Here is a 15074-nt window from a genome sequence, read left to right as displayed (position 1 = left end):
CAAATTTCGACGCTGCCATTTTGTTCTGCTCCAGACAAAACAATGTGACGTCAATATTCTAAGGGCAACTACTCTTATTTTAAAGAATTTCAAAGGGAAACTACTCCAAATACTTTAAGAACTTACGGCATGCGGTTTATGTATAAAATACTATGAAATGTCGAAATGAGTAAGCGAAGCGTCGAGTAATGACGGCCATATTGCCTAATATTATTTCTCACAGAACAAATATAGAGATATATGAGGCAATCACGTGCTATGTTTAAACCAATGAAAATGTGACATTTCAGTCCGAAGGAAAACAAAATATCATATGTTACAATAGTGTAATGAATTTTGTGATATGATATTGTATCATATTATACTATATTATATCACATATTATATATAATGAATATATTGTTTAATTTGATCAAATACAATAATGTATTACATGATACAATGTCAAATTTTCCATCATTATTGATTACAGTATTTTATTGTATTATATGATTGCAAGTTTAATAGGTTGTCATATCATATTTTATATAATTGTTTTTATGAAAATTGTATCATATAATACCGTATGAAATGAACATATGATTATCATACAATTTTTTAACATATGATTATATTTTCTTGCCGCGCTTAAGTGGCGAAAAGGATTTTATGTCCAGTGGGAGCTCTGTGATATACGATATTGTGTCTAAACAGTATTCATGAATATCCAAGATCATTAACTATGATTTTCATACAATATGATAAAGGTCGCCTCAGAAAGGTGATGCCTCATATGGGTGATGCCTCGTCTTGGTGAGCTTTGTAATCTGTGATTACATATGTTCTTTATTCAGGGGGGGGGGGGGGGGTTTGTAGTTTTTTATTACCGTACATTGAAAAAATAATAGAATGCAAGCATTTTATCAATATCCACAAAAAAGAAATCCATAACACTTACAGATGGATTTTTGTCAAATTCTATTTTTCCATTTTTAACTCAACGAATGGCACTCAAATTTTGGTTGCCTTTTAAAAATGCCTTACTGATGCATTGTAAACATTAAAATCCGAAAAAGGATTTTTGACCAAAATCATGACCATGCCCCTTTGAATAGTTTTTAGAAACATCATATTACACATAAGACATGTACTAAGTTGTTGTATTTTATTCTAGTTTTAAAGTTTAAAAAAAAAAATTATTTTAATTAATAAAAATGAATCATGAAAAATAGTGATATTACTTTTGAATATTTTATGCATAAATAACCTACATAATAGTCACATATAAAATGTACATATTTTCATGAAATTATTTAACATTTCAACTTGACAATTTGAAATCATGAACTTTGACCTTTTGTAGTTATAAAAAAGGGTTTGGCAAAATCATTTACCGGTAAATGACTTAAGTGTAGTGAACAAAATAGTATGGAACTTTGGTTCAATATCTAAAATTTGAAAGCCGCAAACCTTACCTTAAAATTACGCTTTGAAAATTATGTTTCTAAAAAATGTGCACATCCTAATTTTTTTTTTGAAACTTTTACGGTCGTTGAAAAAATCTCAAGCAGAGATTATTTATATCGGTTATTGTCTCCAAGTCAATAATTTTTACCTTAAACTTAACGTATTTTTAAGCCTTCCGACTCTCACAACGAACTCTGGGGGATGGATCTTAAAATTTCAAATTGTTAATACTAAGATATACTCACCTATACCGATCAGTAAAAACAATAGTAGGTTCATGGTGTCGATTTGAGATAGAAAACAAAATTCGCCCAGAATTGAGATCGTGATAGAGGGAACCACCCTTAGTATACTAGGTACCTCCACACCCGTTATTTTTCCCATGATTTATCCAATCTTAGACTAATTAAAATTAGATCCTTCACGCTCTCGTATTTGATATGTCGACATATCAGATACGAGAGCGTGAAGGATCTTACTTTAATTAGATTGTATTAAAGAGTGGCAGTGTTGATTGTTCTTGTTTATTTTACAAGAGGCATATAACATTCCAGTCCATCGTGAAAAATCGTAATACTACTATAAAAATATATCATATTACTAAAATGTATAATATTACAAATGTTTGTAATATATAGATCTTATATCATGAATTTTCACAAGAATTTTCCCTGAGATAAGAATAATTTTCTACAAAACTTCAAAGTCTTCTTAAGTGTGACAATATACTACTCCTTTTCCCTCGAATTACTTACTTTCTCCTTGAAAAGTACACTAAAGATCAGACCCCATTCCACATCACGAGATCTGAGCAATGCAAAAATCTCTGTAAATTACGGAAATAAACAGTCTGGAATTATTAAGCGACTCTCTGTTTTATGCGACCATGCTTAGACCGCCCAATGTATTTTCCTATATGAAAACCCTGCATTAAGCGAACCCCGGCCTTACGTGACAAGCGAACTTCATATTTTAGTCCCAAACAGCTGTGTAGACTGTTTTAAGCGACTTTCAGCAAATTAAAATCGTGTCCTAAGCAGAGAAACAATTGGAGGTGTTTTGTTTTGATAACCAATTAAAATATTTATCACCTTTCTTGTTAACGATTATTACCTTTAACGTGAGGTTTTCAAGACTCTTGCTAGAGATATCTCTAATGACGACTTTTGTCGCACCCTGAACAAACAACATGGCGGCCCGATGGTATTTGAAATTCCATGAACATCGACATTTAAGCTGTTTATTGTTACTTGGTAAACAGACGTCTCGGCCAAACCCCTCTTGGCATGCATATGTTCAAGTTGAATCCACACACTGATATTTATAAAGAAGTTAATTGTGAAATTAACACGTGACGAAGAAGAAATTTGGAGTATGCTTAGTCAATGACTAAGCACCCTCCCAATTTCTTCTTTGTCAAATAAACAAACATGGCGTATAATGAGACGGACATCATACATGTACGAGCATTGGCAGATCCAGAGGGGGGTTCCGGGGGTCGGAACCCCCCCTTTCTCTTGGACATATGAATTTTTTTGAAAACGTTTAATGCCTACTTAAAGGAAATTTTTCCCATTTATAATAGAAATACTGTTTTTATCTCAAATAAATGCTTTTAAAATTGCTTATTTAAAGAATTTCGTACTGCGTCCTATAATTTTGTTCTAACATGAAAAAAACTAATCGATTTTTTATCGAAATAAAGTACATTGTACTCCCCTTCAGCATCTGGTGTTCACTGCACTGAGTAAAAATTAAAGAAAAAAATATATAAAATTAAGCAATATCGCTAAAAACACAGATTTATATAACATCCACAATGTATTTTCTACTCTTATTTCTTTTTTAAAAAATTGATTATATTTCATATACAGTTTTGAACTGTCAAGCCATCGAGTAAAACAACGTTCAAATACGAGTACACGCATTCGTTTTACTTTAAACCCGATTTCAAATGTATTGTTTAGTTAATTAACTAAAGTAATTATAATAGATGAGTTTTACTTCGTTTCATACGAAAAATACAAAGAAACTTACATGACCCGCTTATGCGGGTTATGCTATTTTTCTGGAATGCAAGCTACCTTCATACCCACATGAAACACAAAAAAAAGTTTTTTTTGTTTTGTTTACAAGAATCGGAAATTCTGTTACAAAAATACCGTGTAAAGGGTTACATGAATGCCCAACTTTTCAAAACTTTTCTAAATATGATCGCATTTGTACTAGTGCCGGATGATGAAGCGCATCCATTACAGAGGTCACATCAAGTTTCCTGGGACGACAATTGCTTTTACCACTGTGTTACACACATACCATTTATTCAGCAGATAATTAAAATTATTCCCATTCTTTTGTCATATCCTATCATTTAGACCTTTATTTAAAAAATCAAAATTGATAAATAGTTCAGAATTAATTTAAAAATATCAAAGACATAATTTTTTTTTACCAAAACATCCATTTTTATGATAGTTTGTCGTAATTAGTCTGAGTTATTTTTTGTTTCTTAGTGTTTCTTTTCTATCAAGCATAGACGCACTTTCTTATTGCTGGAGACTTGAGTTTCTTGAGGTTACATATTATGCAAATCTTCCTTACCTAAACCAAAACGGCAAAACGCTCAATAATGCTGTGCACTCTGCTGTTGAAATATATGTGAAATAGATAGTGATGAGATAAATGTTTATTAAATACAGTTGTATATGCACGAAAAACATTCAAAAAGTCCTTGTTTATTGACAAATGATAAATTTTGCACATACTGGTTTTCATGAAATGGAACCCCCCCTTTTTCAAATTGCTGGATCCGCCTCTGACGCGTATTATAAACACAAGTTTAGAGTCAGATTAATAGATATGAAAATGTGTGTAAAACTACGCATGGTTAAAGCTGTTTCATTGTTACTTGGTAAACGAAAACATCGTAAAGAAAACGTCATAGATTGTTATGTTGCAGAAATGAAGTTAACATTGTTTTACCTGCCGTCGTTAAATAATACGAAACAATTAAATCATACTGCCATAGTCCATTTGGTGGAAATAAAAACATACTGAGTTTACTTATACACTCCCATTTGTTTATATAATAAGTGATTCTGTCCAATTTTTTTTAAATGATGAAATTTTAATTTCAGTCTATCAAAAACTAGCTTATAGCTAAAAGATATATAGATTAACTATGTATGTATTTGGTACCAATTATTATGGATAGCCTAAAGGTAGCTCAAAAGATTAATATGAAGTTATATTAGTCTTGGACTGAGTTACGTGACTCCCTGTCTTATGTGGCTTTTTTTTATCGGTCCCTAGGATGGTCACATAAGACAGTCTAGACTGTTCATGATTTGTTTTACTGTGGAAGAAACACATTCAGGATAATTATAATGATAATTTAAAAGAATGCAACGTGCATTGCAAGTAAATCGTCACAGCAGAATATCGGGTAGATGTAATTAATAAAAGATTAGTTGTAGCAAACATCCTGAATATTTTTAGGATTCATGAAAAAAAAAAAAGTACGAAAGTGTACATGTTCATCTATTTTTTCCTCATGATAAGATTGTTTTCGCTTTTGAATAATAGAATTTATTACATAAATTAACAACAAATGAACAAAGCAGAAACATCGTAACCCATGAATGCGCTGTGATGTCGACATCGTGTCGTGTTTGCCCTGTTTCGTTTCATGTACTACTGTAAACAATAAGTTCAGTGATGAAAGTGATACATTTAACACTCTAATAGAGAAATCCTAGATCGAGGTATGTCCAATTCACGATGTTTTATCAATATTGCCGACATCGCAATGTACACAATGTGTTAATATCATATTAGTATAATTATTAAATATGCATTTGCAGCGTACCATATATATAATGTGTACAATTTCGATATCGCAATGTTGACCAATATCGAGTCGACATTGTGTCCACATCATGTGTCTTGTTTCTTGTTTACATCGTCGACATCGCAATGTTGATCGATATCGTGTCGACATCGTGTCTACATCGTACCTCTTATATCCTGTTTACATCGTCGACATCGTCGATATCGCAATGTTGATCGACATCGAGTTGACATCGTGTATACATCGTGTGCCTTCTTTTCTGTTTACACCGTCGACATTGCGGTGTTGATCAACATCGTGTAGACTTCGTGTCTTCATCGTACCTACCTCCAATAACCTGTTTACACGGCGATATCGTCGACATCGCAATGTTGATCGACATCGTGTAGACATTGTGTCTACATCGTACCTCTTATATCCTGTTTACATCGTTGACATTGTCGATATCGCAATGTTGACCAACATCGAGTCGAGTTCGTGTCTACATCGTGTTCCTTCTTTCCTGTTTACATTGTCGACATCGTGTCTACATCGTGTGCCTTCTTTCCTGTTTACATCGTCGACATCGCAATGTTGATCGACATCGAGTCAACATCGTGTCTACATCGTACCTCTTATATCCTGCTTACATCCTCGACATTGTCAATATCGCAATGATGGTGATATTCTATATGTATTACATTGTATATTTCTACTTGCGATGTAGACAGTTTAAATTCGATATTGGTTCAACATCGTCAATATTGCGATGTCGACAATGTTGACGATGTTAACAGAAAAGAAATATCGGCGATGTTGACGATGTAAACTCGATATCGGTTCAACATCGTCAACGTTGCGATGTCGACAATGTCGACGATGTAAACGGCAAAGACATATTTGCAATGTTAACGATGTAAATTCGATATCGGTTCAACATTGTCGACGTTGCGATGTCGACAATGTCGACGGTGTTAAGAGCAAAGAAATATCGGCAATGTTGACAATGTAAAATCGATATCTAATCAATATTGTATACATCGCAACGTTGACGATATCGAAACAGAAATATGTATTGGACATGAATGCCTAGATCACCTACATGTAGTGTGTAAGCTCATTCCCCCACCATCCAATATATGCTAATGTGCCTGTGATAAAAGTCCTGTCTGTTTGAACCAAAAAGTTGCCGATCGTTTCCAATGTCCAATTCAATAATTGCATGACATGTTCAAATGCCCTATGCTCACCGTAACCTTTCGTTCTCAATTATTTGTTGTGGTCTCAAAAATGTGAAAAGTATTTAGCAAGTAGCAACAAGGTTTGCCAATAGAAGTACCATAAAGAAATAGCATCTGGGCGGGGGGAAGGGGGGGGGGCAGCAGCAAACATTTATTTTTACATTTCAAAAATTGAATTATCAGGGAGTTGCCCCACTCCCACCTTCAGGGGAGCTTGTATAAAATTGATTAAAAGTGAAAGGAAGGAAATTAAAGTGAATTTAAACTTGTAGGTAAAATACCCTCCCCCCCCCCCCCCTCCCTTTTCTTTTTTACAGATTAGGATTTTCATGATTTTAAGAAGGTTTTTTTCTGCTTGTCAAAATTTTTTGGTTGAATCTGCCCCTCTACTTTTGAAAACAATGCTATGTGCATGTGGTAAGATAAATCATTACCCATCATATTGCATTTGTGTAGATCGGTTTGAAATGTGTGATTTAACACTCGCATCTGTTTATAAGTTAATCATAGTAGGAGGTGGGGGCAGTCACTACATCTGAATGAATAAAAATGTTAACCAGTCTGTTCATGGAAGTTAGTTTTCCTTCGAACATGAAGACTTCGGCACCTCCAAATGGTATTCCTACATCCAATGCGTAGGGTAAACTGGGTCGAATTATACCGGCTGTTAGAATGGTGATGTCTGAATAAAAAATCTCCCAACACTCTAAATAACATTTTTATTGATGATATTATCGATGAATTACTGCAACACAAATAGTGGAGGGGGGGGGGGGGTGTTGGGGGTCATCATTTGCATAATTCTCTGGCAGTATGATAAAAGTCACTCCATTACTATAGGTTATATATCTGCATGAAAAGTTTGACTCCTTTCTTTGTAAATTAAGTATGACAGTATTTTCATAGCTTTTTAGAAGTTAATAATTGTAGATAAGTTATTATATATTTCACTTGTTTGTTGTATGACAATACATGTAGTATTTTTATTTTTCAAGAACTTTAACATGTTAAACTAGTAAATCACTTTGTCTACCGAAAATGTGTTTAAGTCTTGGAGGGAAAATTCATTTACAATGACATATCAGAGTAGGTTAAAAGGAACATGGAGTTATGATCGACAAAATTTGGGAGTGGGATGCAGTGCTCTTCAAGACGGTGAGCAGAGCAGCAGGGGTCTGTACCAGTTGATAATGTGCTGGCCAGGTCTGTGGGGAAAATTAGTAGAATCTTTCATCAAAATATTTAGTGATGCATGTAAAAGTCAGAAAGAGAGAGAGAGAGAGATATACTGTATACAGGGAAATATTTGCCCCGTTTTATTTTTGCCCCTCTTGCCCTCGTTGTCAGTGGGCAAATTTAAGACTTGGCGAAAGCGTTATCAAGTGAAGATGAGTGCTAAAATAACAAGGGGCAAAAATAACGCTGTATTCAGTAGTCAGACTGCATGCAAATGTCATGTTAGTTAAAATCAAGAAAACAATCATGTGGACTGATGGCATTGGTTATCTTCTGTTGTTAGAAAACAGTCAAATATACCATTCCTTTTTGTTTAATTTTCAGTTTGAGGATTTCCGTTCCATCTTGGGCCCAGTTCCTGGACATGTCTAGCCCACTGACCAGCACTGGTCCACAGAGGAAATTGCTGGGTGCCAGGAAACGATGCTCCAATGGCAGTGTTCATGACCAGGAGGTGAGCCAGCCCTCCAAGTACTTTAGAGAATCCAGTGTTGATAGATTATCTAAAGATGAGCGTAAGACATCCAAGCCACCAGCAAGCAATGCTAACCATGGCAAGGAGGAAGGCTGTCAATGGTTTGAAAACTCATTCTGTAGTACCCGTAACATATCAAAGGTTTGTCAATTCTTGAAAAACAAAACAATGCATGTTATCGAGACCATCATAGTAGTTACCGTATATACTCGCTTATAAGTCGGTATTTTTGGAGTAGAAATTTGAATAAAAAGCAGGGGTCCGACTTATAGGCGTGACATAAAATCAGATAATTTTTCCACTGAGTAAAACTTCGTTTTTGGGTGCCATTTTGCTACCAACTTTTGACTTGCGATCCCTATACTTGACATTTTTAATTACTAAAAAGATAAACACTTAATAAATAAATTGAAAGTTTCAAATGTATTTCTTAAAATATGAACAAGGTTTATTTGGTTTGTTCCCGTTTTGCACACATTTGAAAATTAGGTATAGAAAAAATGTGTGCGAAACGGGAATTTGACCAGGTGAGATAATTGCTTAATTGCTATAGTCTATATCACATATTAGCGGTGACGTCTTAAGAACTTATCGAATCAATATTAAAATAATTATTTTTGTCGGGAATTTTTGTGCTTCGTGTATTTAGCTACTGATTTGAAAAATCATAAAGTGACCCGCAATATATACAAAAGTGGCGATGTCATAAGAACTACTGTCAAAGCCGCTACTTCAAAGATTAAAATATTTTGTGATAAAGATCTGTTTCCTTTCATATTATTCTTTCTGTTGATTCTGTTGATGGTTTTACATATTTTGCAAACAAGTTGTAAAAAGAGACACGGAGTACCCCATCATCTTCACAACGTCTTGTGAAGATGATCAGTGAGTGGAAATTTAAGACTAAAAATATCATTATCTTTATTTTATCAAATGAAAAAAATGGTGATAGTTATTAGTTATTAGACCTAAAGCACAAAATATCTATATTCTTCTTGTTTCATCGTAAAGGTACTGATAAAACACAAGTAAAAATCCAGGTAAAATCTTTGACTGAAAGCAGACTATAATTGCTATCACAACACAATTCACGCCTATTGTTCTATACCCAATTATTTGATAGTATTTTTTATTTAAACAGGCAATTATTTAATATGCTGTAGGTATAACTGTACTTAAAACAACACAAGCCAACACTGAGTTTAGGAGGCTAATTACCAACCCTAATCAGTCAGTAGGGGATAAAATCACTGCCATTTTATTTCCAGTAGCATTTAGAATAGTTTTTGAGCTATAATCAAGTTGTAATGAGTGTTTAAAATATATAATGGCGTCTAAAATCGTAAGTTACAAACTTCAAGAAAGAAAACTATTTAAAAACATGGCGTCTAAAAGCGATCTAGTGGGATTACAGAACAGCAGTTTCGGTTTAAAATACTTAGAAATTAAACACAAGAATAATTGCTCCTGGTCTGTTTAAAAAAAATAAAGATCGATTTTTAATTATTCATAATTAATTACACATGAGGTGATAATAGCTATATTGGTGGCTGTAGGTGGCATGTCACCTAAAACAACACAAGCTAACACACCATTTTTAAAAGGGGCTATACCATCTTAATCAGTCAACGGGGGATCAAAATCACTATCATTTTATTTTCAATAGTATTTTAAATATTTTTATAGCTTACACCAAGTTTTCATCAGTCTGTGTATCAATAAAAAAAAATGGCGTCCAAAATCGAAAGTTATTCATCCAGGATAGATGTCTTAATGGAACACAATACTTTAAAAATGCATTGCATCTAGAAATGAAAACAGAGGGGTCAAACACCAATATTTTTTTATCTAGAATATAGTCATGCATGCTTGATAAAATGTGCTTATTTGATTGGCAATCTGTAGACTGATTATCCAGAAAAAATTACCCGACTTATAAGAGGGTCAATGGCAAAATCTTGAAAATTAACTTGAAAAATGGTAACCGACTTATAGGCGAACAATACTTATAGGCGAGTATATACGGTACATAGGTGGTGTTTAAATTTTGTTTGCTAACCTTTTTTTGTTTTATAGAGGATTATATTACAGGAGAGCTCATGTACAAAGAACTTGATAACTGAGAAAGAAAATCAGGAGAATATTGTTGAGAGACTGGAGGTTCATACAGCAAACAAAAAGCTACAGTCACCAAGAACAAAGAAAGAAGATGAAGATAGCAACTCACAGAAGGACGTCTTTGAAGAGAGTTTTCAAGACCTGGATTTTCTAAGTCATGTGGAATCCATCGAGAGTCAGAATTCTGTGGATTTTGCAGACACTGTGGCAGAATCACCTGCTGAAGATCTGGTAGTAGTAAATAGACCTGAAGACAATACTCAATTAACAGTGGCTTCCAGTGAAACAGAGTCTCATACAGCGGTTGAAAAAACAGTTGGAGGAAAACAGTCCAGTGATTTAGAAAAAAATGTAGAAATTTATTCAAACACTTTGAAATTTGAAAAACAGTCAGACAATGATAGATGTCAAGGAAAGGATGTTGTTGACACAGATGTTTCAGGGAGGACACTACAAACAGGAAAGGAAGATGGCTTGGAGTCCATTAGAGTCGGTTCATTGAGAGATCGGCTCAAGAGAAAACTGTTACAGAATGTTGGAGCTCGATCACCTGTCAGCCCGGCTCAAACGGTGGAGGAGGGCAGACAGAGTCGGATAAAGGAGGTGGAAAGAGAGGCGGCCATTTTACAGGATGAAGGCTCCGCGGATGATATAGGACCGTTTTATGGTCTGCCATCCAAAGTCCAGGAGCTGCTACAGAAGCAGAGGGGAATCACGTCCTTGTATGGTAATCATTATTTCAAAAGTATTGCTTGTAGTTCACACTTAGAATTACCAGTGGAATGTTTATAATATCTTACAGTTTTTAAATATAAATACTGTCTCAAATCATTTGGGTTCCTTTGATTTAAGGTTGCTTTTATTTTACGTGTTTTAAGTTGGCAAACAAGTTTGATGCTTATTGATTCTTTTGATATGCTTTTTTATTTTTGAAAGTTTAAAAATATGTTTGCAGACATACATAATACTAAAAAGATACTAACTCATAAGAAGTACTCTTTCCTGGTAAAATGATCAGTAATATAGATGGATAGAAGATGCATTTGAAATCTAAAACACACTTCTTTATACTTAGATATGATTCAATGTGCTGAATAAAATGTTGTAGCATTTTACAAATCACTATTGTTTTATGATGTAATGTATAGATTGTGTATTACAGAGTGGCAGGATAGATGCCTCAAACTTCCCTCACTTCAAAAGGGAGGTAACCTGGTGTATTCCCTTCCGACCAGTGGAGGAAAGACACTGGTAGCCGAGGTGCTGATTCTGAAGGAGTTGTTGTGTAAGAAAAGGGATGCTCTAATGATTCTGCCTTTTGTGTCCATTGTGCAGGAAAAGGTGGGTAATGCCCGAATGTGAGTTAAAAGATATGTGCTATTATGTGATTAAGCAAAGGCTATTTTGCTGTACAATTAGACAGTGTCCAAACATGGACATCCTGTGACTAGAGTTTTAAACATTGCTTGTTCGAAATATAAATAGTGTACTTCTAACTACTGTATACAGGGAAATATTCACCCTTGTTTTATTTTTGCCCCTTTTGCCCATGTTTTCAGCAGGTGAATTTAAGACTGAGCGAATTCCAATAACAAATTATCTCTCTTTAAACACAATTGTGTCGGGGCAAATTCAGGACAGGGTGAAACTGTTTGCAAGTGTAGAAGGGCGAAAATTACATAGGGTGAAAATAACCCTATATACAGTATATTAACAGTTAACTGTTATAATGTAGATTAGCACCATTGAGCATTGTTCTATAGGTGAAAGGACTGGCCCAGCTGGCAGTGGAGCTAGACTTCCTGGTGGAGGAATACGCCGGAAGTAGAGGGCGCTTCCCTCCGATCAAGCACCGCCGGAGGTGTCTGTACATAGCCACCATAGAGAAGGCCCACTCCCTGGTCAACAGCCTGCTGGAGCAGGACAGACTGAACTCCCTGGGTCTGGTGGTGGTAGACGAGGTATTATTAAAGGATATCCTGAAATATGTTCCTTAAAATCTTCTGTGGGTAATAATGTTCGTGTGCACCTTACCCACAAATTCACCTTCCCATTACATAAGTATCAGTCATCTGTTGTTTTAGTTATATTTATAGAGGTTTATGATCTTTTTATGATATAACTTGTACCTCCTTACCGACCTGTAAAGTTCTGATAATTAATCCACAAAGACCCCATGATCCGGTTCATCTCATTGATTGGATAGTAAAGCTATACACTTTGTCTCACAAATATGAGTCAGTAATTACGGTACATGTAGAGAGAAAATAGGGTCTCAGCAAAGGCTCGGCATCTGAAACGAAAGTTGTTAATGTATGTCCATTAGATGGGACTTGCATCATAAGGATCAACTAAGGAGTAGGAATTACTCATGATATGATTTCAGTGTAGACCAGAAGTCCTTAAGTCTTGGTTTGGGTCAGTAAAGTGAGATACGTGTACATTAAGCATATTAAGTAGAACCTACTGACTTTCTTATCTTCTCTGTGCCCGGAGAACGCATTAGGTCGTGCAACAATGACGCCGGTCGCTGGCAACAACCTCCGCATCTCTCCCTAACTGTTCCACCCCACCTCAGCTCTTCTCTCTCTCTCTCCACTGTACGCCTCCAGAAGTAGAACTAAGTTGTACTTATTATGTCTCCCCTTTCAAAGGGGAGACATATTGTTTTTGTCGACTTTCTTATTAAGGTCTTCCGTTTCCAACGGAAGACCTTATTGTTTTCGTACGATTTCTTTTTCCCTATTATTATTATTTTTCTTTTTTTTCTTACAATTTTTGTGCACGCGATTTCTCAAAAACGGCTCAGCCGATTTTCATGAAACTCTCAGATCTGTTAGATAATGATCTAAACCTGATAGGTTTTTTCTTATATTGATGACGTCACTTCCGTTTTTGAGAAATTGACGTTTTAGCAATTTTTAGGGGGGTTGCTTGTCCGTGGAACTTCTCATAAACGATAAAAGATATCGAGTTCAAACTTTCAGGGATAGTAGACAAAAGATTGTAGATTTGTAATTTTATTTTCATTTTGATCTGGCTTGAAAGGCGCTGAGGCTCGCCTGGACCCGAAAATTGAGATGAAATAAACGTCGTAATTTTTGTGGTTTTCTTTGATAATCTCTTTTCTGAAAAATATTCTGTTAAGACATGTAATGTAAAAAAAGTTTTTGTTTACAAGACCTTTTCTTTAAAATCAAGAAAAAGGGGCTGGCCCCTCAAATAAGGGGTCCAAAGGGCTCTAAAGTCTTTAATCTGTAGCCCTTTACTGATAGATATTTTGTGAAATGTTATAGAAGCAAATATGTTTATCTCACAGTTATGTATTCAAGCAATGTAATAATTTTGTCATGAATTACGTAATTAAGGGTTTTTAGGGGCCAAAAGTCCAAAATTTCGATCACCCATATCTCAGTAAGGAAAACTATTTTGTGATGCAATACAGAAGAAAAGTTGTTCAAATTAATGTTCTTAACAAAATGCAACATTCAAAATTTTGTTAAACGGCCCCTAAAAGGAGATGAGGGATCGGCCCCTAAAATCTTCTTTCTCATATATCTCCAAAACGGTAACGAATTTTTAAACACTTGTTGAACAAAATTTGTTGACAATTAAATAACCTTTCATTTGATGTCAAGAAAAAGGGGTTGGCCCCTAAAATTAGGGGACCAAAAAGCTCTAAAGTCTTTAATTTGTAGCCCCTTTCTGACAGATATTTTGTGAAATGTTATAGAAGCAAATGTGTTTATCGTACAGTTATGTATTTCAGCAATGTAATGATTTTATCATGTGTTACGTAATTAAGGGTTTTTAGGGGGCAAAAGTCCAAAATTTAGATCATCCATATCTCAGAAAGGAAAAATATCTTGTTATACAGTACAGAAGGAAATTTGTTCAAAATGATGTTCTTAACAATATGCAACCTTCAAAATTTTGTCAAACGGCCCCTTTAAGGAGATATGGGATCGGCCCCTAAAATCTTTTTTCTTATATATCTCCAGAACAGTAACGAATTTCTAAGCACTTGTTGAACAAAATTTGTTTAGAATTAAATGACCTTTCATTTGATATCAAGAAAAAGGGGCTGGTCCCTAAAATTAGGGGACCAAAGGGCTCTAAAGTCTTTAATCTGTAGCCCTTTACTAAGAGATAGTTTGTGAAATGTTATAGAAGCAAATGTGTTTATCCTACAGTTATGTATTCAAGCAATGTAATTAATGATTTTATCATGTGTTATGTAATTAAGGGTTTTTAGGGGCCAAAAGACCAAAAGTTTGATCATCCATACCTCAGAAAGGAAAAAAAAATTGTAATGCAGTACAGAAGAAAAGTTGTTCAAAATGATGTTTTTAACAAAACGCAACCTTCAAAATTTCGTCAAACGGCCCCTATAAGAAGATAAGGGATCGGCCCTTAAAACCTTCTTTCTCATATATCTCCAGAACGGTAACGAATGTCTAAACACTTGTTGAACAAAATTTGTTTAGAATTAAGTGACGTTTTATTTGATATCAAGAAAAAAGGGCTGACCTCTAAAATTAGGGGGATCAAAGGGCTCTAAAGTCGTTTATCTATAACCCTTTATTGAGAGATATGTTGTGAAATGTTATAGAAGCAAATGTGTTTATCGTACAGTCATGTATCCAAGCAATGTAATGATTTTGTCATGTATTACGTAATTAAGGGTTTTTAGGGACCAAAGGTCCAAAATTTTGATCACCCATATCTC

General features: G+C 34.7%; 1 protein-coding gene across 5 annotated transcripts in view; it reads left to right on the top strand.

Annotated features, from left to right (window-relative positions):
• LOC105326570 (helicase POLQ-like) overlaps nucleotides 1-15074 on the top strand; it is a 51869-nt gene that overhangs the window by 9425 nt on the left and 27370 nt on the right. For 4 of the 5 annotated variants that reach the window (XM_066068672.1, XM_066068670.1, XM_066068671.1 and 1 more), the window contains 4 exons: nucleotides 8077-8368; nucleotides 10304-11072; nucleotides 11508-11686; nucleotides 12109-12306. In XM_066068672.1, coding sequence (XP_065924744.1) covers nucleotides 8117-8368; nucleotides 10304-11072; nucleotides 11508-11686; nucleotides 12109-12306 — 1398 coding nt within the window. In that variant the 5' untranslated portion in view covers nucleotides 8077-8116. The remainder of the gene's footprint in view (nucleotides 1-8076; nucleotides 8369-10303; nucleotides 11073-11507; nucleotides 11687-12108; nucleotides 12307-15074) is intronic. The other variant, XM_066068673.1, reaches the window with a different exon arrangement.

The sequence above is a fragment of the Magallana gigas genome, chromosome 8, assembly GCF_963853765.1.
Source record: "Magallana gigas chromosome 8, xbMagGiga1.1, whole genome shotgun sequence".
Classification (NCBI taxonomy): domain Eukaryota; kingdom Metazoa; phylum Mollusca; class Bivalvia; order Ostreida; family Ostreidae; genus Magallana; species Magallana gigas.
Note: the sequence above shows the minus strand (reverse complement) of the source record. Positions and strands in the feature narration are given on the sequence as shown.